The 26,627-nt window shown below is 40.8% G+C and overlaps 1 protein-coding gene across 2 annotated transcripts in view; it reads left to right on the plus strand.

Moving 5' to 3' along the window:
* Nucleotides 1–26,627, plus strand: part of fat2 (FAT atypical cadherin 2) — a 143,973-nt gene that overhangs the window by 22,156 nt on the left and 95,190 nt on the right. For both annotated transcript variants that reach the window (XM_085788951.1, XM_085788952.1), the window contains exons 3-6: nt 1,815–2,126; nt 11,570–11,628; nt 13,083–13,394; nt 14,998–15,205. In XM_085788951.1, coding sequence (XP_085645077.1) covers nt 1,815–2,126; nt 11,570–11,628; nt 13,083–13,394; nt 14,998–15,205 — 891 coding nt within the window. The remainder of the gene's footprint in view (nt 1–1,814; nt 2,127–11,569; nt 11,629–13,082; nt 13,395–14,997; nt 15,206–26,627) is intronic.

Here is a 26,627-nt window from a genome sequence, read left to right on the forward strand (position 1 = left end):
TTACGTCTCAGATGTTCCAGTCTTTTGATTATTCTCTGAAAACATCTCCCCATTTCCATCAATTTTACAACATTAAAGACAACAACAGCAGCCTGGTTGACTAATGATCTGCGGGTTAGGGTGACCTGCGAGCTTTCGTGTTGAAATGAAAGAACCTTGTTGAACGACTAGACAAATTAATTTAAATTGTCTGCTTTGGCTTCTAGCGTCCATTGAGCTTTTGATCTTATCGCACAAATTTTGCCATTCAGGTTTCAGGTTTTTGTGTTTATCTCATCTCGTAGTGCACGTTGAGTTCACGCAAGTTCATGCTTGACGGTCATCAAAGGCAGGATGTTAAATAGAAATTAAACTGATGCTTCAGGAGCTGTAACTTTCAGCCTCTGAATGAACCTTTGTCCACAGCTGCTTCCAAGGTTAAGTCATCTTTCACTTCCTACATGTATTTCATATTTTCTCATAAGTTTGAGTAAATGGCAGCACTATTCACCGTGAAATAAGGTCAGACACACGTATACGAACTCAGTGACGCGCCTGCACCGTGTTGTCATAAAATATCTTCATGCATTTCCTCATGTATGTTACCCGAGATGAGACACGTGCGTGGTTGTATGACATGGTATTCCCTCTGGGCTGCTTAAAGGTGGTTTGTCTGTTTTTCCAGCAGCGTATACTTTTGCAGAGAATATCCTGCGACGTCTCGGCATATCTTTTCACATTCCATTAACCTGCTGTTGCACTTAAGGCTAAAGATGTAATCAGGACAGGTCGAGTTCTGTGTCATAATGGATCCCCGCTGAAATACATCCTTTTTTTTTTTTCTTTTTTCTTTTTTCGTCCTGTGTTGCTGGTCTTTGAGCTCTCCCTCAGGGTGTCCGTACTTAAGACTGTTTCTGTGTACAGAAAAGACCATTTCCCATGTTTTTACCATAATTAAGTTCTGGTATTCAGCTTTGTGTACACCAGAGGAACCTGGGTAAGTTTTGGCAACAGAAATATCACCCACACTGCTAAGAAGAGAACGATAAAAAAAAGAAAAAGAAATGTCCCCTCCCACATTTGGGCACCAGTCCAGGCTTTTTAAAAGCCCTGATGACAGCCAAACTGATTGATATTTACTCCGGGGTTGTTACAGTCATCACATATGAAGAATATGATTAAGCAATATATCACTCCAGTCCGTGGTATATGCTCATTATACCACGGCTAAGGGGCGTTGTTCGGCCCGACGCGAAGCGTTTTATAAAACGGTTACCAATAATGACAATATGAAAGAGGAATACGCAATCAATTTCATGTAGTTTTATTCAACCATAAATACATATTATCCAATAAAATTCCCCCACTGTGAAAAAATAGTCCCACCTCTCCAGACGTTAGCTCCAAGTAGCTCTGCATGTCGTCTTTTCCTCTGCTTTTTTTTCAGGTGAAAGTCACTGCTCAGTCCCCTCTACCATTGTTAACCCTCCCCAGAGGTGAAAGTTCACCTTAAACAACTACTTTAGTCCATTTTTTAACATCGTAAAAACATCAACTGTCTTTTGCTACGGACGGCGACAGTCCGTTGTCATGGATACATGACAACAACTTCCATTCACACCAGTCATTACGTGCCTGGCGCGGAGTGATAGCCTACGCTGTGATAAGGCTTTAGAATAGTAGCCGTGGTATATGCTCATTATACCACGGCTAACAACCAATCAGATTGCCGGATTTCACCTTTCCGTTTTATAATAAATTATTAATTATGTGCTATCAATATATAAATACAGTATATGTATGTTCCTGATCCTGTTTCCTTTTCGTTTTCTCAGGTGTGATTCGTACAACAGAGACGCTGGACCGCGAGACGACGCCTCACTACTGGCTCTCCGTCTACGCCACCGACCTGGGGACGGAGCCTCTGGTCTCCTGGACTCACGTCTTCCTGGAGGTCGTGGACGTCAACGACAACGCTCCCGAACTCTCCCAGCCGGTGTATTTCGCGTCCGTCCAGGAAAACGTGGACTCGGTCAAATCCGTGGTCCAGGTGTCGGCCAAAGACGTGGACACGTCGTCGGAGGGGAAACTTTCCTTCCAGATGCTGGAGTCTCACCGGACGTATTTCGACGTTGATCCCAAAACGGGTGAGTGAGAGTGAATGATTGATTAAACCAGAAACATTTGAATTACGCTCTGTCAACCATGACATCGGTCTTTCAAAGCCAGACAGTCTGACGCATCTTTGAGATCCAGACCTAATTGTTATCTAGATCTGCACCCAGCCTGATTACCCAGATCGAAACATGTTTCTTGAGAAACAGCTGAAGTCTTATCTTTGAACATTGAGGGAGAAAAATAAAGGTCTCTTTAAGCTCTAAGGTCTCTCTCTGTCTCTGACCCACATCCCATCCTCCGCTTTGTTCTCCGCTTTGTTTTCTTTCACCTTGTTCAGCTGCTGCAGATGGGTTCAGTCCCATCAGTCCTATGGGTCCGCCTGATGCTCGCCAGTTAAAGGGATAATTCAACATTCTTGCAAATTGGCCCATTGCCATAATCCCTATAGTCATAGCAGTCAGTTCGTTACCTTTAATTGTCGCTGCAAGCTAATTTTAGAACGGCTGAGCAGAGCGGCGAGTTGCTCAGAGCTACACTACGGTTTCCCTCAGCAAACTCATCAAATACACAATCCAACAACTCCACAACGCTCTGGTGAAAAAGTTGTGACCTGCACATTCACCACGCTATGAGATAATAACAGAACGTTACCAGGGCAAATGCAGAGACTGGTTGCCAGAAAACTGCCCCTGACAGGAACGTGCATCAGTGGTTTTGCATGAATTTACCTCTAAAACAACTCTGTCTGGTAACGTTGTGTTATTATCTCATAGCGTGGTGAATGTGCAGGTCACAACTTGTCCACCAGAGCGTTTTGGAGTTGTTGGATTGTGTATTTGATGAGTTTGATGAGGGAAACCAAGAAATCCCATGAGCCTCCGTAGCTAGCTCTGAGCAGCTCGCGGCTCTGCTCTGCCGTTCTAAAAATAGCTTGCACCGACAAATAAAGGTAACAAACCTATTGCTATGACTATAGGGATTATGGCAATGGGCCAATTTGCCAAAATGTTGAACTATCCCTTTAAACAAACCAGCATTTCATAAGATGTTTAACAAAGGCTTTGTTTGGAGAAGTAGTTTATCTAAATAATATTTTAGATCATGTTTTGACGTAAAAGCAGCTTCACTTTCAGCTTTGGTGAATCTAAGTGTGGAGCTCGGCCCCTTCTCCTTCATGTAATTGAAGATTTTACTGAGCCACCATATGGACGGGGACGTATACAATAACTCTGGGATACAGGATGGAATTCAATCAGCCTGTGCGGTGCCATCCTCCCATTTCACAAGCAGTTTGGACAGAAATACAGGCAGCACGCTCCCCCACCTGATTGATTTACATTTTGATTCAAACTCCCTGTGTGGATATCAGACATCTGGAGCAGCTCTTGCAGCTCTTGTCTTTCTCAAATAGCTCCGACACATCTCTATATGTTGCCACGTCGTCCTGGCAGATTTACATTTTGATGCAGGGTTATTACCGCGGCCGTAAAACCCCAACATTGGGTTATTTCTCACAGGGGGAGGAGGTTGAAAAGTATAGTTGATACCTCGTAACGTACTGGATGGACGCAGAGAGAGCGCAGTGCTGGAAATAAAACTTTATAATGAGAAACTTGTGAAGAGGTCATCAACAAAGCCACTCATCCGTTTCCTGATGGATGTGTGTCGACTTAAAGTGAGAAAAGTCTAAAACAGGAAAGAGAAAAGAGGGATACCTGTAACCCCCCCTCGGGGCATTTGCGTGTTCATCTTTGACAGTTGCAACTGAGTCACTTTTCAGAGACTTTGATCTTCAACCAAATGAGCCCTGCATGTCGCTACAAGCCCGTCCTCTTCTTCTAATCTCCTGGTTGGTCTCGTGTTTGTCCACGCCCTAAGGCCAGTGTACCGAGGGATTACAGAGAGGGAGGGCGAGTTGTGTTAATGCTGAGACGCCACACAAAGGCAGCAGGACAGGAGGTGTTGAAACAGCTGGACAGCGTCACATTAAAACACGTATTTTTGGTGCAAAAGCAGGTGTATTTGATATTCATTTACTCAAACAGACAAGCCTTGGATGAAAAAGGGAGATTGTGTCTGTGTGTACTTTTTTACAATCTGAGGATTTCCTTAATGGCAAGTCTCGGCTGTGGACCGAGGTCTTTTGAATATAGATGACCTAAATCCTCCTGGAGAAACCACTACTAACCTTTGCAGTGTACTGTATAGCCTACTTCACTTATACGATGTCGTTTGCGTGAGATAATGACAGGAATGAAAATGTAAAGCAACACAGAACCGGTGGAACAAGAGAAAACCTAACGACACAGAAATATCTGGCAATATCTGAGCTGCTTTCACAAAAGAGAGAGTAAACGATACAAACAGCGCTGAAGCAATAAAGAGAAACTTGCAAAAACTCAACATCTTTCCAAGAATATTTGTCTTATTTCTTGTCAAAATGTCTCATTTTTAGTCAAACCTGATCTTTTTCCAATTAATATAAGACTCATCACCCAAAAATTAACTTGTTTTAAGGTCATTTTCACTTGTTTCCAGTTGCCAGTAAGCAGAAAAACTTGCTATCAAATATGCTTGAAAATGTCTAAAAACAAGCTACTTTTGTTTGTGATGAGTCTTAGTTTAAGTATACTTTGATTTGTTTTGACTAGAAATGACATTTTGACTAGAAATAAGGCAAATATTCTTGGTAAGATTTATTACAGTGTAAACTGTGTAGAACAAGTTTTTCCACAGTGTCAATTTAGGTTAAAATTGAAATGAAATGCTTTTTAAACTACTTGCAAGCTCCATAAAGTCCAAAAAATATGTTCACACCCCGTCCACATATTTGTACATTCCTCCTCTGGGACTATTTTTCTGTGCATTGGTCTGGACACTTGCTTCTAATGAAGGGGAAACTTAATGCTGCAGCATAAAACACAGTGAACTTCCAACAGCGTATCCTTCCAGAGCCCTGAGCTTCACCTCATCCAGCTACTTTAAGATGAACTGGAAGGAGCCCAGGCGTTAAATCTCAAACCTGTCATCACTGTTGGACCTGGGTGATGCTGTTGTGGCTGAATGGGATCAGATTCCTGCAGCAAAGTCCAAAACGATCTGTTCACAACCAGGACGCTGCAGCAGATTAATGCCCACGGTTTTTAAAGCTGAAGTTAAAATGTCATTTTGCACAGAAGACAGGAAAAGCACTCAAATAACTATCATAGAAAACCATCGGACAGAAAAGAGTATAAGAAGGATCAGATAGCAGCTTTTACTGGTCAAATAACGCCGTGTCAGTGAGGGAGACTCTGTTGAAACCAGCTCGTTGGAACATGATCCACCTTGTCTAATTTTCACAAATGCACAAAACGATTTACCAATGTACAGGACGAGCGGTGTAGAAACCTCTCGTGCCTGGACAGGATGAGGCTGAGTCACGGCTGTGGTGTGGAGATTTCTGTTTAAGCCTTTATCCTCCTCAAATGAGTATATACTTACTGATGTACTATACTTAGAATGAAATACCCGGAGAATAATGGGACAAAATATTAAGTGGGAAGGAAAGGTACTAAGTGACGAGGTGGGAAGAAACAAAATCGGACTTTTTTTTTCTTTAAACAAATTGTTGGGTGTGCCAAAATTACCCAAAATGACTGAAAATTATTGTCTGTTTGGTTATGTAAGTCCAGTGTTGGTTTCATTATGTGTAGCGTTGATGATTGGCAAGGCCAGACAAGCCAGGAATGCTCCCAGTTCATTAGCATTTCCAGCTGCAAATTCCTCCCAACGCCCCCAGACTGGGGTTTTGTTGTAAAGCAACCCACCGAAAATAATTGAAAGTCTGCTTCCGCTAATATTTTTTTCATATTTTAAACACATTGACGTCAAACCCAACAAAGTATTGACCCATAGAAGAAGTACTCTGCATGATAGCTTCCTCCTCTGTGCCACAGAGATGAAGTGTTGTCATTAAAAACACATCAAGCTGCACACAACGTCTTCCTGTGTCATCGTGAGCGTGCACGGTATCCTGCAGCCAAATGAAAGTTCCCTCCTGTTTGGATAATGCATTTCTCAGCAGTTTTTGAAGCTTATACCCACTGAGTCCAGTCACATCAGCATTGTCTTTTAAACTGTGCAGCAGTAACCGTTTGGAAGAGCTGGCTTTGTTTTTCTAACTTTGACATTTATAACTCCAGCCGATGTGCTCTTATGCTCCATGTGGTGCAAATCGGTTTGTCCGCGTCTCTCCATTGACTTCTAAAAGCTTCTAATTGGTCCATTTTGCACCTGAATGCACCTTGGGACGGCGTGTCCGCTCAGAACGGCCCCACTGATCAGATATGCTTGTGACTAAGCTCGACAAACGAGGCTTAGCGTTTTCCATCTCAGATCTGTGTTCAGATAGCCGTAGTGTGATAATGGAAAAACCTGCAGAAGACCCGGTGTTGGGTGGATTAGTGTGAAACGACTTGCTCCTAATGATCTGGGGCTGTTTGCTGCTCTGCTCTGCTCAGAGCTTTGTTTACCCACACAGCCTCATTTGCATACATTTGTTCTGACAAAGTACTCACTGCATCCGTCGTTCAAGAAATCCCCCCTCTAATCCAGCTCTGCTGAATTTGGACTCCCTCTTTGTAATCTTGATACTTAACTTTCTTTTCCTCTGCGTCTTGACTTTTATCCTCCTTCATAGAGGCTGATGTGTAATTTAACATGTCAGTCTTGAAGATCTGATTTTGAGTTTATGATGGGGAGGAAACTTGGAGACAAAGACGAGGGAGCAAACAAACCGACCAATCAGTCCGGGACATTTCCAGACATCGCTGTTGATCCTCTGGGGGTTTTGACAGGCGTCCAGCATGGCTGAGTGAAAACAGGCGACAGGGGAGAGAGCAGGCTTTACCCCCCGATTCCCATGTCTGTGCTAATGACAAAAACACACTTTCTAACGTGTCCCACCTGTCCTAATGATGCCCTCCCAGCGGGGCTTGTTTGCACTGTTGTAAAAAGGACCCAATGACCCTCAGCGGGGTCGTTCTCTCCACTTACGACCCCCAGCTCTGTCTACACATAGTACATCCACTCTGGGCCCCCAGTCCTCACACTGAAATCTAAATCCCTGCAAACTGAAGCAGTGGTGTAGTCTATGTGATACTAATGCATAAATATTTCAGTATACCCAGTACAACAAAACTATCTAACTAAAGTCTATGTCAGTGGTTCTCAAAGTGGGAGGGTTGACAGGGTTCAAGGGGGTCCCCAACTTTTTCTTGAATTTTTTCACTTTTTTGATTATTGTTTTACTTTTTTCTTTCTTTTTTAATTTTACCACTTTTCTTCGAATTTTTCTCTGAGAAATTCTACCAATTTCTTCTCAGTTTTTCTTTTCTACTTTTTACTTTTTTTTTTAAAAGAAATTGTACCCCTTTTGTATTATTGCTTGCCCCCCTTCTTTTTTTGAGAAATGTTAGCAAATTTTTTCTATAATTCTTGAGTAATTTTACCAGTTTCTTCTCAATTTAAAAAAAAAAAACTTTTTACTATTTATTATATACCATTTTTTACTTTTACCCCTCTTTTTAATTATTGATTGACTTTTTTTTTAATTTGACCACTTTTCCTTCAATTTTTACCAGTTTCCTCTAAAATGTTTAAAACTTTTTTTTTTTTTTTTTTTAGAAATTTTACAACTTTTTTTGAGAAATTTTACCAGTTTTTCCCCCAAAAAGAAAGAAAGAAAGAAATTGCTAAATTTTACCACTTTTTTTTTTTTTTACTTTTTTGTGGAGAAATTGTACCACTTTTTTTTCCAGAAATTTCTCTATATTCTTTCAAAAATGTACGCCTAATTTAAACGTACATTGATTGTTTGTGTATTTCTGGTGTTTGCTTTAAAACTTTGTCCAGTGAGGGTCTGTGGTCTAATTTGTGTCAATTTTGTGTCAATCCTTGATATAAAAGGGTTTGAGAACCACCAGTCTATGCAATACAAGTATGTACAGTTTACCCTCCTAAAAAGCAGTATACCCACTACAAAAGATTAGACTACACCACTGAACTGAAGTGACCTCAGAGTCTCGTTCAGATTCCCTGCACACACTCGTATTGATGATAAAAACATAAAAAACTTTCCCGCAACTTTTTCCTTTAGTTGTTTTTACAAAGATGCTGACACAAATTTCATCTTTGAACCACTTGTGTTTGAAATGTATATCATAGAGAAGCCGCACAAATCTGTAACTGTACATTTCATGTTGTGTTTCAGCTGTTGGAGGTTTCTTACACAGTTCAGCTCCAGCTATTTTATTATGTAGAGAAAAGCACCACCTTCAACAAACCCTACATCCTCTTTGAAGTAGAAATGTGTTGGTGCATCTACAGTACTGTACCTTTGATGGTGCAGACAAGACAGATGTTACCATAAAGGAAGGAACGACAAAATTATAAAGTTATCGTCGCCACCACAAGAGATGAGGAGAAAGTAGCCTAACGATGCACAGGATGCAGACGGTACAATGTTGTGTTTCCTGTCATCTGGCCAATCACAGCTTTTGAGTTCACACTTAAAACATTTAATACAAGAAAAATGTGCACACACTAATTTGTGCATGTTATAAAAACATCCTATTTATGAGGCTGTCACATCTGCAGTTCAAAGAGCTTTACGGGCGACTGATGATTAAACGGCACAAATGACAATAAAACTAACACTCGTAATAAAATCTCATTTTTTTCTCTCTCTGTTTGAAATGTGCTTAGTTAATAAAGCTGCGTTGCCTTGACAGTGATGATAAAATAAAATACACAAGTCGATGAAAAAAAAAGAGCATTAATAATAAAGCTGCTGCTGCTGCTTGCAGAAATAATGATGTTTTATAACCAGGAGTTAATCAAAAGTCAAGGCAGACAGGTGAGTTTTGAGGTTACATTTAAAGAGAATGTTTGATTTCAGCCGTCGTTGCAGATGATTTTATATAATGACCTTGTAAAGTTTTTTATAAAACTTAGTCGTTGTCCTGTTTTTTTTATATAACGAACCTGTTGCCTCTGTTTTAACGACACAAACCACAACGACGCTCAAACCCTGAAAATCTGCAGAAGCTGCAAAGTGTCAGTTTGTCATAAAACCACGAACAGGAGCAGGATCCAGTCATTTCACACCAACAATAAACACTGACTCATAAAAGGCCCAGACACACACACAAACACACACACACTCTCTCTCTCTCTCTTATCCAAACACTCCTCCGTGGTCTGACCCCCATTATTATCCTGCCAGCAGTATTGGCAGGCCTCCCCAGCTCTGCCGTCCCTATTAGAGCTAATAGCAGCCCTAAAACACTTCACTTAATGTATTTAGATTGGCCGAGACGAGGTCAAAAGACTCTCTCATCAGCAAACTGCTGGAGCAGAAAAGAGAAAAGGGTCACAGAGAAATTAAACAGAACACAAAGCTTCTGCAGCAGAAGTTTATTATGTTTTCATTAATCAACTTAGTTAATCGTGTCAAGTTCAGAGCTGTAACTCAGTTAATCTGGAAGGAATCTTGTAAATGACTTCAGTCCCAGTATAAATAAAACCTGCTGAACATGTGTAAGAAAGAAGACAACACTGGAGTCGCCTCTATAGTCACTGACTGATCAATTCTCAGCTGAGCTCCTTGGGAACAGCAGGGAAGAGGAAGAGCACTTCCAATACACTGAGCCTCAACTCTATTACAGCAAATAAATTACTTTCATTAAATATATCATTATTACTAAAGGAGGCAGAGGAACAAGTGAACATAAATGAATACTCCATCCCATCTCTTCACATCCCCCATACCCTTTAAACCCTTGAAACAGAGAGGTGAGGGGTGGGAGTAGAAATATTCCCAAATAAAATTCGAGATTATGCAATGACTGTTTTGCAAACCAGACATAACAAACGGCATATAAGTGAACTTTTCTCATTTTAAAATCCTTATTAATGGTCAAAGTACTTATAATAATAAATAATAATGATACATTTATTTATTTGTAAGCGCTTTTACAAATGCTCAAAGACACTTTACACTTTAAAAATCATAAAATAGAGCAAAGTCAGAATGAGATCAAATTAAAAACGCCAATAAAACAGCATAAATGTGTCTCTTTGAATGCATGTGGAGCCATTTGAATGTTTTATTCATTTAAAATCTTATATTTTGTAGCGTGGTCTCGTTAAAATCAGTATTTTTTCGAAGTGCTGCGTTGCCCCCAGCTTTGACCTGGTCTTGTCTGGTTGAGTTCCTCCTGCAGTGAAGAGATCTGAGTGGTTCTCCGTCTGAACTTTCCTGTGCAGCAGCCAAATGTTTCTGAGCAACAACCTGCTGAGTTTATGTTTCATATCAGGAAGAAACAAAACTGTTAGATGCAGAACGGAGCGCTGACTCAGCCACCAAATCATCCGCTGCTGATGGTTTCTGGAGCGTCGGTCGGGCGCTGCAGGTCGTAATGAGCCTCCATCAGAACCCGTGATTTTAGCTCCTCATGATAATTTCACCGTGTTTCCACTCCAGACTTATTTAGTCTCCTCTCAAGTAAACACACAGTGACAGTGGGAAGCAAAACCTTTTAATGGCAGCTCTGACTTTTATCATAAGTGCTTTCATTCATAAATGAGAACATTTTCTGTTTGTTTATATTGTTTTGTTTACTGGGGAATACAGATATTTGTTTACCGGGACTTTATTGACGTGAGGAAGTGATGCTGGTTATTCAGGTTGTGAGCTGCACATTCACCACGCTATGAGATAATAACACAACATTACCAGACAGAGTTGTTTTAGAGGGAAATTCATGCAAAACCTCTGATGTGTGTTTCCGTTGGGGGCAGTTTTTCATCAAGCAGTCTCTGCATTTCCCTCGAAAACAACTCTGTTGTTTGACCATAATGTGCTTAATATTAAGAGGGTCCTTCAAGTTCCAGCTAATATTTTGTTTTTGGAAAGTTTTCTACCTGTAGCAAGGCCGACGCGGTGCTAATTATCTGTGAAATGAACTTTTGTTTATCTCCTTTTTCTTATACTAAAGATTGATGATGATAATTTTAGTAAAAATATCATGAGATTTAAAATCTGCATGAAATCATTTGCCAAGTTTTTGAGTTTCTGCAGTTAAAACTTTTATAATCACACTGATGAAAACACACACACACATACTGTACTTGCACACACACAGGTGGACATACAAAAACACACACCCAAATAAACCAGCATCATCAACAACAACAACAACAACAGCAGCAGTAACAACATCCCCTGACCTCAATGTATATGCTGAGGTGTGAACAACAGTTGCTACACACACACCCACACACACCTACAATAACAGAAGAAGTAACACTCCTGTGTGTGTGTTTATTTGTTTAGGAGTAATTAGCACTCTCACTTCCCAGGACTGAGACTCACACACACTAACTGCATTGATTCTTTCTCTCCCTGTGCGTGTGTGTGTGTGTGCAGGTGTTATCAGCACTCTCTCAGCCTTGGATCGGGAGGATAAATCAGAGCACAGCATCGAGGTGAGACTCTTAGAAACAACAACTCTTCCACTTCCCTTTGGACTGAAGCTGAAACAGGGAGAAAACAGATCCTGCTGTTCTGTTCTGCTCCAGACTCTAAATCCTCCACAGCGCTCGTTGCTCCTCTCTGCTCCACGCGCTGTGTTTCACACCAGCACAGAGTGAGATAGAACAAACCGTCTCACGGGCTCATAAAGGGAAAAAATAAACTGTAAATTGGAGATTATATCCAGCCAACAACAACAACATAGAAACATGTTGCAGGAGTGGAAATGACTTTAATTTACCAACAAATATTCATTTTGTCAGAGCAAAACTTCAGCTCACTCTCTGAAGCCTCATTTACTACCTAGACTTTATCTGCGTTTCTATTAGTTGTCTCTTGGAATTTCTCCTCAGTGAGTGAGTTTAACCGTTATTAATTCAATGCAAAGAAAGTATATAGTGATTATGTCATGAACACTTAATTTTTCCGGTTGTTTTCTGCAAAGTAAGTGGATAATTAAAGGATTTAAAGTGAATTAAGTTAGTTAGTAGACTTTATTATTCCCCTGGGGGGCAATTTGCTGTGCAGCTAGCAAAACAACACAAAATACTGTAAGATACAAACAGGGAAAAAACTAAAACGGCACGCATTCAGTCCAACATTAAAAGACTTTAATTCTCCTACGTTTCTACGTGACATGTAATGCAGATTCAGTCATTCAAGCACTTTATTCTAACACGTGTGAGAAAATTTGACAGAAATATGTTTAAGTTTAGTTTAGTTTTATTTATTTGCACCATAAAGATCCAGGACAAGTTCAAAAACAGAAATGAGACAAGAACAGTAGATGGGTTTATACAAAACACCTCCCCTAAAAAATATGCAAAAATTCAAAAACAATTCAACAACAACAGCCAAAAAGAAAGCAATACAAGTGCCTTATTATAACAAAAAGAGTCAAAATACAAATATGAGCATGTATAAGTGTAAAATGATTGTGTATGAGTGGGTGAGCATGTATAGATGATGATGATGATCTAATGATCACTACTAGGAAAAGAAACCATTGGGAGTTTCTATGAGATTATTTATTTATAACCTTTATTTAAACTCAGAAATATATTGAGGAGCAACCTCGTTTGCAATATAGCCGAGACAAAACACAAAACATTTGAAGCATACCAGCCTATCCGAAATGTGAAATACCAAAAAGTAAAGTGACTAGATAAATTGAAAACAGAGAAGTCTAGAGTTAAAAGCAGGAGCAGTTGGAGGTCAAATAAGATGCAGTTATGGATTTAAATTGTCCTAATGATAGAAGAGTGGTAAGTTTCAGATGGTTTTGCAGATTGTTGCAGGTTGCAGGTGCAACAGTAAGAAAAACCTGACCAGAACTTCTCCAGATAGTTTCTAACGCTGTGTGTTTGTTAACAGCTGAAGCAGAATAACGAGTCCTCTGCGTCCTCAGGTGATCGTCTCAGACAACGGATCTCCGTCCCTCCGCTCCACCGCCACCGTCGTGATCCGGGTTTTGGACGCCAACGACAACCGGCCGAAGTTCACGGACAAGCTGTTCCACGTCCGGCTGCCGGAGCAACGCCGCGTGGCCGGCGGGCAGGAGGTGTGCAGGATGATCGCCCGGGACGACGACGAGGGCTCCAACGCCGTGGTGACCTACAGGCTCCAGGACAACGCGGACGAGCGCTTCGAGGTCGACCCCGCGACGGGCGTGGTGAGGTCGCTCGGCGATTTCTGGCCCGGAAACTACAGCATCCTCACGGTAGGCGTCCAGAACACACACACATACACACACTCACACACACTCAGACTTTGTTGTGCTTCATTAACGTGTCTCTGTGGAAGGTGTGGAGACTTTAAAGCCTTGACCGAGCCCACCGCTCTGCTAAAGAGGTTAAATTACCCGTGCTTAATACGCTGAAAGGCATTTGACTAACACCTGCTCTGGGATCAGTCGGCGCTCTCAGTCCTTGTCATCGCTGCACGTCGGTGAAGCCAGCAGGTTAATCAGCTACAGAAAGACTCGCTCGCTCACAAAGACGTCACAAAACAGTTTTTTTTTTCTTCTTTTCTAACCTCCTCTGAAGCTCAGAGCCGACCACCATCGAGAGTCTCTCTCTCCACACGTTGTTGAGCATTTCTTTACAGGTAATTTAAGGATAAAGCCGTCGTTGGTCTGTTTTCTTTGCAAACAAAAAGCGTGAAAAGAACAAAACCAACAACGCGTGTTAGTCGGTCACACCTCAGCACGTCGGTTCGCACTCGACTCGTAGACGTAGCTATTTTCAGCAGTGAATATATACTGCAAAAACACTGCAGCATTAAGTTTCCCCTTCATCAGAAGCAAGTGCCCGGACCAATGCACAAAAAAATAGTCCCAGAGGAGGAATATACAAACATGTGGACGGGGTGTGAACATTACTTTTTTTGACTTCATGGAGCTTGCAAGTAGTTTAAAAAAAATCTAAATTGACACTGTGAAAATCTTGTTCAACACAGTTTACACTACAAAAACTCAAAATATTACCAAGAATGTTTGTTTAGTCAAAATGTCATTTCTAGTCAAAACAAATCTAATTATACTTGAAATAAGACTCATCACATTAAAAAGTAGCTTGTTTTTAGGCACTTTTTACTTCTTTCAAGCATATTTTCACTTGAAATAAGTAGAAGAATTTAATAGTGGAGCAAGTTTTTCTTTCTTATTACAAGCACAAAAAAAACTTGCTTTCACTGGCAGATTTTTCTTCTTGTTTTAAGTAAAAATGTGTTTGAAACAAGTGAAAATTGTCTTAAAAACAAGTTCATTTTTAGGTGATGAGTCTTATTTTAAGTGGAAAGCGGTTAGTTTTGACTAAAAATGAAACATTTTGACAAGAAATGAGACAAATATTCTTGGAAATATTTTGAGTTTTTACAGTGTAGTGTGAGCATGGCTCGTTTTCATGCGTCACTTTCACTTTCACAGTTGAGTTCCTGCTGCTGTTTGTCTTTTAAATTAGTTCTAGTGCACTTTTTACTCCTTTTACTAAGGTTTAGCTCATTATTTATGTATTTTAACTTATTTTATAGATTTTTTATCTTTCTTTTTTCTGTTTTTTAACTTATCCACTGCTCCCTATGTCATGGTATTTCTGATTTTGAACGACGATCAGTGAGCTTGATTTCTGTTCATGTCCTGTGTTGTTTTGTTTTTGTCTTTTATAAACGGTGATGCTCGTACTGCAAAACAAATCTCCCTACAGGTTTTAATAAAGTGATCTGGCCTGATCAGATAATCAATAATAACTCCACAGTCCAAACAAGCCTTTCTGTTTGTGTTGTTGATTGTTGACCTTGTTATTGTGTTTGTGTCTCTTCTCCAGATCAAGGCGTCGGACCAGGGCAGCCCGCCGCGCTCGTCCACCGCCCGACTGGACATCGAGTGGATGGGCCGTCCGCCCCCGTCCGCCGAGCCAATCACCTTCGACGAGCCCCACTTCACCTTCGCCGTCATGGAAACAGAGCCTGTCACTCACATGGTGGGCATCATAATGACGGAGACGCATCGGCTGCGCTGGTTTGACATCACAGGTGAGAGGAAACGCACACACACACACACACACACACACACAGAGTGAGTCCGGCCTCTATTGAGCTGAGTATTGATCAGAAGCTGTTTCAGGTGCGGCAAGAAAAACAGAATAAACTTCAAGCTCTGATGAAAAACAGAAACGAAGGTAATGATCTCTGAAAGAAGACAAACGATGGATAAAAAGAAAACTATTAGTCTTTATTGCCATAATTTTCCCATTTTGACAAAAAAAAGAGAAAGGAAATAAAACAGAAAAACCAGCTGAGATGAGAAGCGAGTCGTCTCTCCGTCTCTGCTTCTGTCTGACGCTCGGCAGCAGCAGCAGCAGCAACACAACAACATATTAGTAAATGATATCTGACATTCTCCATATTGCCACTTACAGCAAAGTGCTGACTTGTAAAGTGCCGACTCACAAAGGGGTTATAACCATCATCCATCCTTATGAGGCTCCGTGTAAAGAGGAGACAAGTTGTTTTCTAAAGGTCAGCAGAGTCCTGCAGCAGTCTGTGATATCAGATAAACAGATTGAGAGTGTGTGTGTGTGTGGGATGTTCTCACTTCAGTCTGTGAGCTCCTGCGATTTATTTCTCTGATCAACTTCAACCTTTTAAACTGCACTTAGTTCTTTCCTGAACAGTTTCCATCTGTTTGTTAAAAGCTTGTGACGGATGCTGCTGTTGCTCCTGGTTGTTTTATGTTCAGGTCTCCTCCCTACGGTGGCCTGGAGGTGCAAACCAACATTACAAAATCTGAATCACACAAAGCTTGAGACAAATTTACATTTTAGAAAACATTTGGACGTATCATAAAACAAAATTACATTACCATAACACATTTACAAGTCCCGAAACCGGAAAGGGAATGTACCAACTCCAAGTTGAACCAGAGGTGATAACGGGAGCAGCCAATAGGAGTTGTTGTTGTCATTGACGGAGTTCATGGTGACCCAAGATGGACAGCGATCGGCGCCGTCGCTGGCAATGGCACTGGCAGTAGACTATGTGAATTCGTCGTGGTGCCGTTGCCGTTGCCGGCGGTCCCGTTGCCGCTGTCATTACCGGCACCGGTTGGTACACTGCAAAAACTCAAAATCTTTCCAAGAATATTTATCTTTTTTCTTGTCAAAATGTCTCATTTCTAGTCAAAACTCATCTCTCTCCACTTAAAATAAGACTCATCACCTAAAAATGTACTTGTTTTTAGATAATTTTCATTTGTTTCAAACAAATTTTCACTTGAAATAAGTAGAAAAATCTGCCAGTGAAAGCAAGTTTTTTTGTGCTTGTAATAAGAAAGAAAAACTTGCTCCACTATCAGATTTTTCTACTAATTTCAAGTTAAAATCTGCTTGAAAGAAGTAAAAAGTGTCAAAAACAAGCTACTTTTTTATGTGATGAGTCTTATTTGAGGTATAATGAGATTTATTTTGACTAGAAATAGGACAAATATCCTTGGTAAGATTTTGAGTTTTTGCAGTGTACAGTCCCTTTCCGGTTGATGTTATTTGTAAATTTGTTTTGGGACTTGTAATTTTGTCTCAGTGTTTGTTTTCTTGTTAATTTGTTTTCTGAAATGTAAATTTGTAAATTGTAAATGTGTTATGGTAATGTAATTTTGTTTTATGATATGTAAAAATGTTTTCTAAAATGTAAATTTGTCTCAAGCTTTGTGAAAGTGTTTTGGATTTTGTAATGTTGGTTTGCACCTCCAGGCCACCGTACCTACTTGCTGTGTGTGTTTGTTGGCTAAACCTGAGAGAATCAGGTCAGAGCTCAGGAAGCCCGGTCCCTCTGAGGGCCACGGTGTCGGCTCCCGGCCATTTATCTCCTCCGCCGTATTATTGTTGGAAACAACAGGAGGAAAGTTTGTGTCTGAACGGTGGTGAAACAACTTTCTCTGTTTGCTGCTGCTCTCTGGGCCACTTTCATTTCCTGCTGCGTCTGAGGAGTGAACATGAACATGGTGAACATGGCGAGCATGAGAGAGAGAGAGGAGGTGGAGAAGAAAAGCTCAGATGTACGAGGGTCTTTGAAGTGGTCTGACTCTGTTTTAAATGGACTTGATCATTTAATCCGCAGAAGAAGCTGTTCAAGGCTTAACACAAGTGGGAGGATGACTGTGTTTACTCTGACTGACACACCTACACATTCACACACACACACACACACACACACACACACACACACACACACACACACACACAAAGACAACATTATGGACAGAAAATGTATGACTTTATTTTCAAAGGATAGAGGGATCCATATTACCAACAGAAATACAAAAAACAGAGTTCAGTCATCAATAGTACAAGATCATAACAAAGATACTCTATATACTAACAAGATGGCCCATGACAAGCTGCTCCAATGGTATGAAACAGTTCACATTTTGGCAAATTGGTTATGAGATAATAACAGAACGTTACCAGTCAGAGTTGTTTTAGAGGTAAATGCAGAGACTGCTTGATGAAAAACTGTCCGCGATGGGAACGTGCATCAGCGGTTTTGCATGAATTTCCCTCTAAAACAACTCTGTCTGGTAACGTTGTGTTATTATCTCATAGCGTGGTGAATGTGCAGGTCACAACTTGTCCACCAGAGCGTTTTGGAGTTGTTGGATTGTGTATATGTTGAGTTTGATGAAACCAAGAAATCCCATGAGCCTCCATAGCGTAGCTCTGAGCAGCTCGCGGCTCTGCTCTGCCGTTCTAAAAATAGCTTGCACCGACAATTAAAGGAAACAAACCTACTGCTATCCCTTTAACACTTGTTTTGAGGCCGTGCAGCTTTCTGTTGTTTTAAAAGTTACAGATGGGTCGGTCAGGACAAACTAGAGCTCGATAAATAACACAATCTCGCCATCACAGAGGCTTAAGTGTTCCTAGAGTGATGGATGAATAGAGGGAGAGGAGGAGGAGAGGAAAAAAAGGTCTTGGTGTCAGTGGTATCAGCAGGATGTTTTCTCTCTGTGAGGATAAATCAGCAGCGCTCCTCCTCTCATCACCTGCCAGATCTCTGCAGGAGGGACGAGTGGCCATCCCTCCCTCTTCCTGCTCTCCTTCCCTCTCCTCCTCCTCCTCTTTATCCTTATCACTCCATTCTTCCTTCTTTTCATCCCCAAACTGTCCGAGAAGCCTCATGACCGTCTGAGCTTTTTCACTCCAGAAAAATAAACTGAGGTGTTCGTTCGTCTCGTTGTTTTTTGTTTTTTTCCCCGAGCCTCTCAGGAAAACTCGTCGGCTGCTGCCAGGCCGTTTCCTGCCAGCCGGGTCGGTCGGTCGGTGGCGTGTGCAGAGAGAAAGTCCGAGGTTCCTCCTGTTCGTTCGCCGCGCTGTGCCAAACGCGGTGCCGGTGCCAGAACCCGACAGAACACAACAGACTCTCCGTGCTCGGCCGCCCGAGGGGACGTCCAGCTTCGCTCGTCTCATCGCTGCTGCCGCCGGATGTCTGATGACATTCAGCGTGTCACGAAGCGCGAGGAGGAGACCTGGTCGACCCCGAAGCCTGAACACACGCTTTGTAAATAAAAACCACAAAATGATTCAATAAGTGGAAACATTAGGAGAAAACAGACGTGTTTTATTTAAAGTAGTTTCCAGACCGTGTCTCCTCCTGCGTCGCCTCTCGTTCCCAACATGTCTGAACTCCACTCAGCTTCGTAACCAGGTGTCTCGACTTTAAAACTGATCTCTTTTGGTCCGTTTTCACCTCCTGTTGTCACGACTCAGCAGCTTCAGAGCATTGGAAACCGAGACTTTTGGAAATGTGCTGGACCGGTTTCAGTTTGAACTCCTCAGGTGTTGTGTTTTCATCTCTGAGACCTTTGAGATGATGATGATGGTGATGGAGATGCCAGCAGTCGCTTTGATCAGCCTCCAGATCAACTTCCAGTGGGGTTTTCTCCAAGATTTTAAGACAGAAAAACAATCTACTTCCAGTTTATTATTAACAATAATAATGTTAATAATAATACATTTTATTTATACAGCGCTTTTACAGCTCTCAAAGATGCAAATACAGAGGAAATGAAATACAAAAAAATACATAAGTACGGTGGCCCAGAGGTGCAAATCACAACAGCAAATCAGAAAACACAACAGCAAAAGAGAAAACACAACAGCAAAAGAGAAAACACAACGGCAAAAAGAGAAAACACAACAGCAAAAAGAGAAAACACAACACAAAAAGAGAAAACACAACACAAAAAGAGAAAACACAACAAATTACTATTGCATTTTTTCTTTTTGTGTTGTGTTTTCTGATTTGCTGTGATTTGCACCTCAGGGCCACCGTACATAAGTGCTCAGTGCAGAGAGAAGTAAAAAAGGAGAAAGAAAGAAAATAAATGAAAAGTACATAAAAGGACAAACAATGTGCAACAACTATGTTTGTAATTATGAAACCTGATGGGGGGCAGAGAGAAAGACAGCTACTGTTGCAGGTTAAAAGCAAATTTAAGCAGATTTTGTGGGAAATAGCGACATCTGAGAGCAGAAATACAAAGAAGAGAATTGAATTTTAGCTCAAAATATTGCTTAAAAAAACGCACAACTTATTGTTTGAGTTGTGTTTTTATTTCCTTTAACATAGAGAGTGATTTTAAATAAAGTTTCTTCACCTGGAAATAAATATTTGGAATCCAAATGCATGAACCTGTAGAAGACGTTGTCAGTCAGTTGCATCATAGTGTTGATCCAGGTCCAGACGGAGTTACCTAACATTGATCAGATAGGATCTACAAGCAGACATTTGCCTTCAGAGGAATTAGCAGCTGCAGCCACAGCATGAACCTCGTCATCGTCTGGTTAAAAAATGATTTGATTTATATTTTTAACAAGCTGCTCTCGGTGGATGTTGGTCTCTGCGGTGGTTTGCAGGAGCTCTGACGGCTCCGTGTTCAATCAATCACAGCTCAAGTGTTTTGTTGCAGCGCTGGATAATTGTGCAGCAGTTTTCTCCGTGTGTGGTCTGCGAACATAACTTGGTAATTATCACTGATGGCCCGTCACGCGTCACGTCGGCTCATCCTGCTCTTCTTATCTTCTCTTCTCTGGCTGTGGTTTTTCAACAACTTGACGCTACGGACTCATTCATAGTGAGTTTATTTCGGTCCTGTAATCAAGTACACACATCAATAAACAACATTTAAACATAAATAAACAACTAACAATAATTCATTTCTTTTTTTCCCTAAAGTATAAATCCAAAACAAAACAAATGTACCTTGACCCAAAAGTTGTAGGCTGAAGCTTCAGCAAAATTTTGCCTCCCAAGTTTCCATCAGCTCATTTTAGAATTCATAATTCTGTTTTATAATATTATTTTTGAATACATTTTTGAATCTATTAAGTGTGTTATATATTTTCATTTATACCGGTATGTCTAAATTATTCCACGGAGTGACCTTTAACTGATTAATATACATCTTTGTTTTACATTTGTTTGTGCTTTTTGTTTTTCTAAACATACAAATCTCTCTTCGTTCATATTAACTGGTTCGAGGCTGAAACATCCTCTGGACACCACCTGAAAACATGATTATTTACTTAATACATAATTTGAGCTGTTTTAAAGTCCACCAGATCCTTGAATTTTAAAGGGATAGTTCAACATTTTGGGAAATTGGCTCATTACCATAATCCCTCTAATCATAGCAGTAGGTCTGTTGCCTTTAATTGTCGGTGCAAGCTGTTTTTAGGATGGCGGAGCAGGGCCGCGAGCGGAGGCTCATGGGATTTATTTTGTTTTAGAGGTAAATGCAGAGACTGCTTACTGAAAAATTGTTCCTGAAGGCAACACGTATCAGCGGTTTTGCATGAATTTGCCTCTCAAACAACTCTGTCTGGTAACGTTGTGTTATTATCTCATAGCGTGGTGAATGTGCAGGTCACAACTTGTCCACCAGAGCGTTGTGGAGTTGTTGGATTGTGTATTTGATGAGTTTGATGAGGGAAACCAAGAAATCCCATTAGCCTCCGTAGCGTAGCTCTGAGCAGCTCACGGCTCTGCTCCGCCGTTCTAAAAATAGCTTGCACCGACAAATAAAGGTAACGAACCTACTGCTATGACTATAGATATTATGGCAATGGGCCAATTTGCCATAATTTTGAACTATCCCTTTAAGGTCTGAGAGTTATTGAATGACTAATTAGTTTGCTGACTCATGATAATCAGCCGTGTGAGTGAGTCTCCTTATTGTATTGTATTTTTTTTCACTACATGAAGACACCTCTGGCTTTATTCTCCTCTCTGCCCATTGGGTATCACTGACCACCATCTCAGCCACACAGCACATGTGGGCTGTTGTGCCTCAGGACCCCTCCCTCATACCGATATGATCAGATTTTCATCGCCCCCTCCTCCTCTCCAGCAGCAGAAACCAGATGCCTATCGCCACCGCTCTCTGGCCGCGAGATAACTCGGAGACAAATGAAGACTTCCCATGCTGTCAGAATAATTTAAAACACCTCCTGTGAATCTGCTACAAAAACAAAATCTCGCTGCATTCGAAAGGTGCGATGCGGAAAAATCGGCAAATGAATAAAATCTTAGAGCAGGCAGGCTGAGCGCTGCACCCTCTGCTGCTGCTGTTTGTGCATGGACGCCGCGCCCCCGCCCCCGTCCCCGTGGCTTGGCCGGTCCCAGCTGGGTGCAGCGTGGCCGGGATGAGGGTCAGCACCTGCAGGTCCAAGGCCGCGGCTCCCGGCTGGAGGACCGGGTCCGTCCCCGTTAAGCATCTGCTCTGAGAGGACGAGCCCAGCAGGGTCTCCTGATGGAAACACAGCCAGAATGAAAAACTACTCACAGAAAAAGTTGGAAATACTTTCTGTTTGAGGTCCATAAAGTAACAGCATGACATCGCCATGTTTAGTCAGAAAACTTCACCCCCCGCCGTGGAAAAAAGTATTGCTAACCCTTTAAAGGTCCAGTGTGTAATATTTGTCAAGGTTTATTGGCAAAATTTGAATATACCGGTACTACCCATGAATATTTCATAACCTTTATTTAAACTCAGAGATATATTGAGGAGTATCCTCATTTACAATATAGCCGAGATGAAACACAAAACATATAAGGACAGAAGACAAGACATTTGAAACATACAAAAACATAACAGAATACCAGAATTTAAAGGTGACTAGGGTAAATTGAAACATAGGCCTAGTTAAAAGCACGAGCAGTTAGAGGTAAAATAAGAAGTTATGGTTTTAAATTGTCCTATTGATAAAAGTGAGGTAAGTTTCAAATGATGTTATTAGTATAAGTGTATAATCACTATGAAATTAAATTTGTTTGGCTTTTGTAGCCTTATAATTCTTCTTTTATACGTATAACAAGGGTCTTGCTTTAGAGAGTGTCGCCATCTTGCGCCACCATGTTTGTACGGCAGCCCGAACGGAAAATCCAGCCAACCAGAGAGCGCGTTTCAAGAGTTTCATGTTCTTAAATAAAAACAAAGAAAAAGAAGGAGGAGGAGGAAACAGCAGACATGTCGTAAAATGGTTTAGATCTTCACCTCATCGCTCCATGCTCCTGAAATACTCCCAGTTGTCCCAGTCGTGGTAAATAAGTTGTTTTGTCCTCGGAGGCCACCGTCACTTTCCCTACAGGAGTCTGAATGCTGGATGTCACGGTTTCCCCCCATTTTACACACTGGATCTTTAATTTACAGGCCATTAATTACATGATAATGTCAAGAAATAGCCAAAATATATATAAATAAAATGCCACATGTCACGTTTTTACCCCCATTTTAATTAAGAAATAACAATTAATTGTGTAGTGTCCAGAAATAGCCTAGAAATAACTGTCAATTTCATTGTAATGTCATGTTTTTAATAAAGGCAACACATACTTTTCATGCTTTGAATTTTTTGGGAAAGGCCAGAATCTTTCTCCAACAAGTCCTTACAATTGTCAATTACAATCAATTATTTCTGGGCTATTTCTACACAATCAGTTGTTATTTCTCGACATTACTATGAAATTGACTGTTACCATTTCTAGTTCATTTCTAGACATAATAACACAATTACTTGTTATATTTCTTGGCTATTTCTAGACATTATGATGTAATTAGCGGCCTGTAAATTAAAGGGTCACCAAAGTTTCTCTCACGACCTTCATCATGATCATCATCATCATCATCGGAGGAAACTGACAAAACTTCATTCAGTAATGATGAATAATGTGAGATCAGCTCCAACCTGCAGGTCAGAGCCCCGAGCTGCAGCAGGATGAACGATGCAGGTCGGCAGATGTTTAAGAAGATACCAGACAAGAACAAAAACATATTTCTGCCCCATAAAACTGTTTATGTTTTTAGGGTTTTTCTTTTTTTTTTCCTTCTTCGTCCTCCTTTAGGCAGGTACAATTGATGAGAATGAAACAACAAAAGAAAAAAATCTGGCTTTGAAAAGCTCACAGAGATCTCTGACCTAGATGAGCCGATGTGTGTTTGAATTTGATCAACCACACTGTTATATCTTGTGAATAAAAGAGTTTACAACGATGGAGAAAATTGAGAAAATCAGCGCATTCCAGAAACTTGAACCAGAGAATATTTGACATTTTTTCCAATAATAAAAGATCAAAGACATGGGAGATCAATTGGATATCAAAGTGGACTGGATAACTTAAGTTACCTGAGTTTAAAGTGACTTTAGTTTTACTGGTGAATAAAGGTTTGTATGGTCCTTCATCATGATTTGTATTTAGTAGCAGTAAACCAGAGTCCATGAAGCTTCACTGCACAGCATGAGTCAAAGGAAAGAATCGATCTTCATCTCGCTCCTCGCCTCATCGTCACGACCTCTGTGCAGCGACTGAAATAATATTTCTGCAGATCAAATCGGAGGCAACGAGCAGCTCAGCAGGAGAGGTGACTGATTGTGTGTGTGTGGGCTGAGGACAGGACGGAGTTTGGACCTGGAGGTTGAGTTGAGTTGAGGAATTAAAGCTGCTTTTATTATCCTCCTCTTCCCCCCTCGAGCGATTACTGCAGGAAGTCGCAATAAAAAAAATAGCAGGACATCTGTTCAGTGGCCGTTTCAGCTCCACCTGCCCTGAAGGTGGGGACGTTTGCTGCCCACTCAGCTGATCACTGATTCTGATAACCTTGTTGAACTTCCTGAGTTTGACCCTTTGAGAATCACGAGAGAGAGGGGGAGAGAGAGAGAGATGCGTCTTTTTTCGATCGGTTTCTGCTGTGAAAAAGATGGAGAATAATTCATACAAACCGAGTCACGATTTGTTTCTATATGTGTCTCAGTGGGTTTTAGCGCAGCAGTGTTTCACCTTTAGTTACGAAGGTGACATAACAAATGAGCCTCTGTTCCTCCAGGAGACACAAATATTACATTTGTCTGGAGAGTAGTCGTTCAAAATTAAAGGAACGAATCCTGAAAGTTTGATGCAGCATAGAGTTGGTGTTTGGGAGGAATGTGTTGGGCCTGAGGAAAGGTCAGAGTGTCACCTACAGTAAATCATTAGCATACATCTATCATCATAAAAATCAATGTGTTTGAGTTAAACGTAAAGTAAATACCTGTTATTTCTCTTATTTCCCTCCAGTTTCTCTCCTTTTTCCTCGTGTCTCCAGTTGTGTTTGTGTCGACCAGCATTTATCAACCTGTCTCCTGATAAAAGGACCGGTCTGTTCAACTTTAACTCAAAATAACTGGACTGTACAGCAGTGTTTTTGTATTATTATTATTTTAAGTAAAAAAGAAAAAAAAAGCTGCAAGAAAGAGGAGGTACATTTCCAAGTCTAAAACTCAAGGTTATTCTCAAGGTTAAATTTATTACAGAACACAGAAAGAGAACTTGTCTATTCTCTAATGAAAAGTAAAAGTTTGACAAGGTCTTCCACTGCAGGCGTCGGGCAAAACAAGCAACATCTGTCCCAAACTCACACCTGTGTAGACACGTTTCCAACACTTAAAAAATGTGCAAATCTCAAAAAATGCGTGACTTTATAACATCAGAGAAAATACATGTTTTTTTTCTCATAAACGTGCAACTTCAAACATTTTAGAAATGTGACCAAAACAGAGCTAAACAAGGCTTAAAAAATGTACCAGGTGACACTAATCAAAGTTTAATGTACAGTATCTGCATATATTAGATTTGAATACGTGGCATATAACCCTATTTATGAAACCTTTTATTAGAAGAAGTAGCAGTAATTTCATATATTTAGATAGACTATATATATATCTTCTTCTTTCCTTTATTTAACCAGGTAAAACAAAACTCGTTGAGATTTAAAAACTTCTTTTACAAGAGCAACCTCGCTAAGAGAGCAGCGCACAAACAACTCTACATAGATTTACATGATTAACAACATAAGAATTACAAATTACATGGGGCAATCACAATCACAAGAGTCGATGGATCTCCTTTCTCTGTCCTTTAAAGGAGACATATTATGCCCCTTTTCCACAAATTAGAATAGTATAGTAGTACTTAAAGACATGTTTGTGTCATGCTGTGGTTACGATACCCCAAGGATCAAACATCACAGCTCTGAGGGAACAGCTCATAAAACCACGTGGATTTCAACCTCGAGAGTCTGCACATTACAGATTTCTTTGTCAATTCTTGCATTTTGGGGCCCAGAAGGCAAGACAAACACCTAAATATGTGTTAAAGAGCCTTCAAAAAGTGATATTTCCATAATTTGCCCCCTTTAAAATTGATCTGAATTCCCCCAGGCTGATAAATTCAGTCAATCTTAAGTCGTTCTGCAGGTTAAAACGCCTTTTTCCACAACTCAGTCCTGACTCTTGGGACCTGCATCTGTATGATACTGTATAATACATATAAACATGTAATTGAGTATATACTGTATATCATTAACGAATACTGTTACAATATCACATACAGTACCATGCATGTAGATGTACTGTATATAAACGATGACCACAGAGAACATGGCTGCTGCTCCTCGTGTCATGTGACATTGACGTGATGGAGAATCCGATTAGTTCTCTTTAGTTCTTCTCATGGAAGACTTCCTCCCCCGGGCGCCGCTGAGGTGTTTCTCACAGAAAGTCAATCTGTGGATGTGGAAATGTAAAGCGGTTAAATGGACTGGTCAATGTGGCTGGTTAGTTAGTTAGTATGCACTGTGCAGGCAGCGCTGCAGCTCAGTCGTTAAGGATCAGACGTGTGTGGATGAATGACCATCGATCAGCAATAATGAAAGAGAAGGAAAAGCAGAAGAGGAAAATTAGAGGAATTTATGACCTCGGTGCAGCTTTTACCACCGCATGATGGAAACATGCTCGTGTGTGTGTGTGTTAGTGTGAGTTTATGTGTGTCGCAAGGTGGATATCTTAATAAACACCATCTGGCTGAGCAGGCATGAGGTTTTACCTTTCTCACGTACATACACACAACCTGCTGAGAGAGGGAG

Source organism: Trachurus japonicus, chromosome 10 (assembly GCF_045865225.1).
Source record: "Trachurus japonicus isolate A0001 chromosome 10, Traja_1.0".
NCBI classification, from domain to species: domain Eukaryota; kingdom Metazoa; phylum Chordata; class Actinopteri; order Carangiformes; family Carangidae; genus Trachurus; species Trachurus japonicus.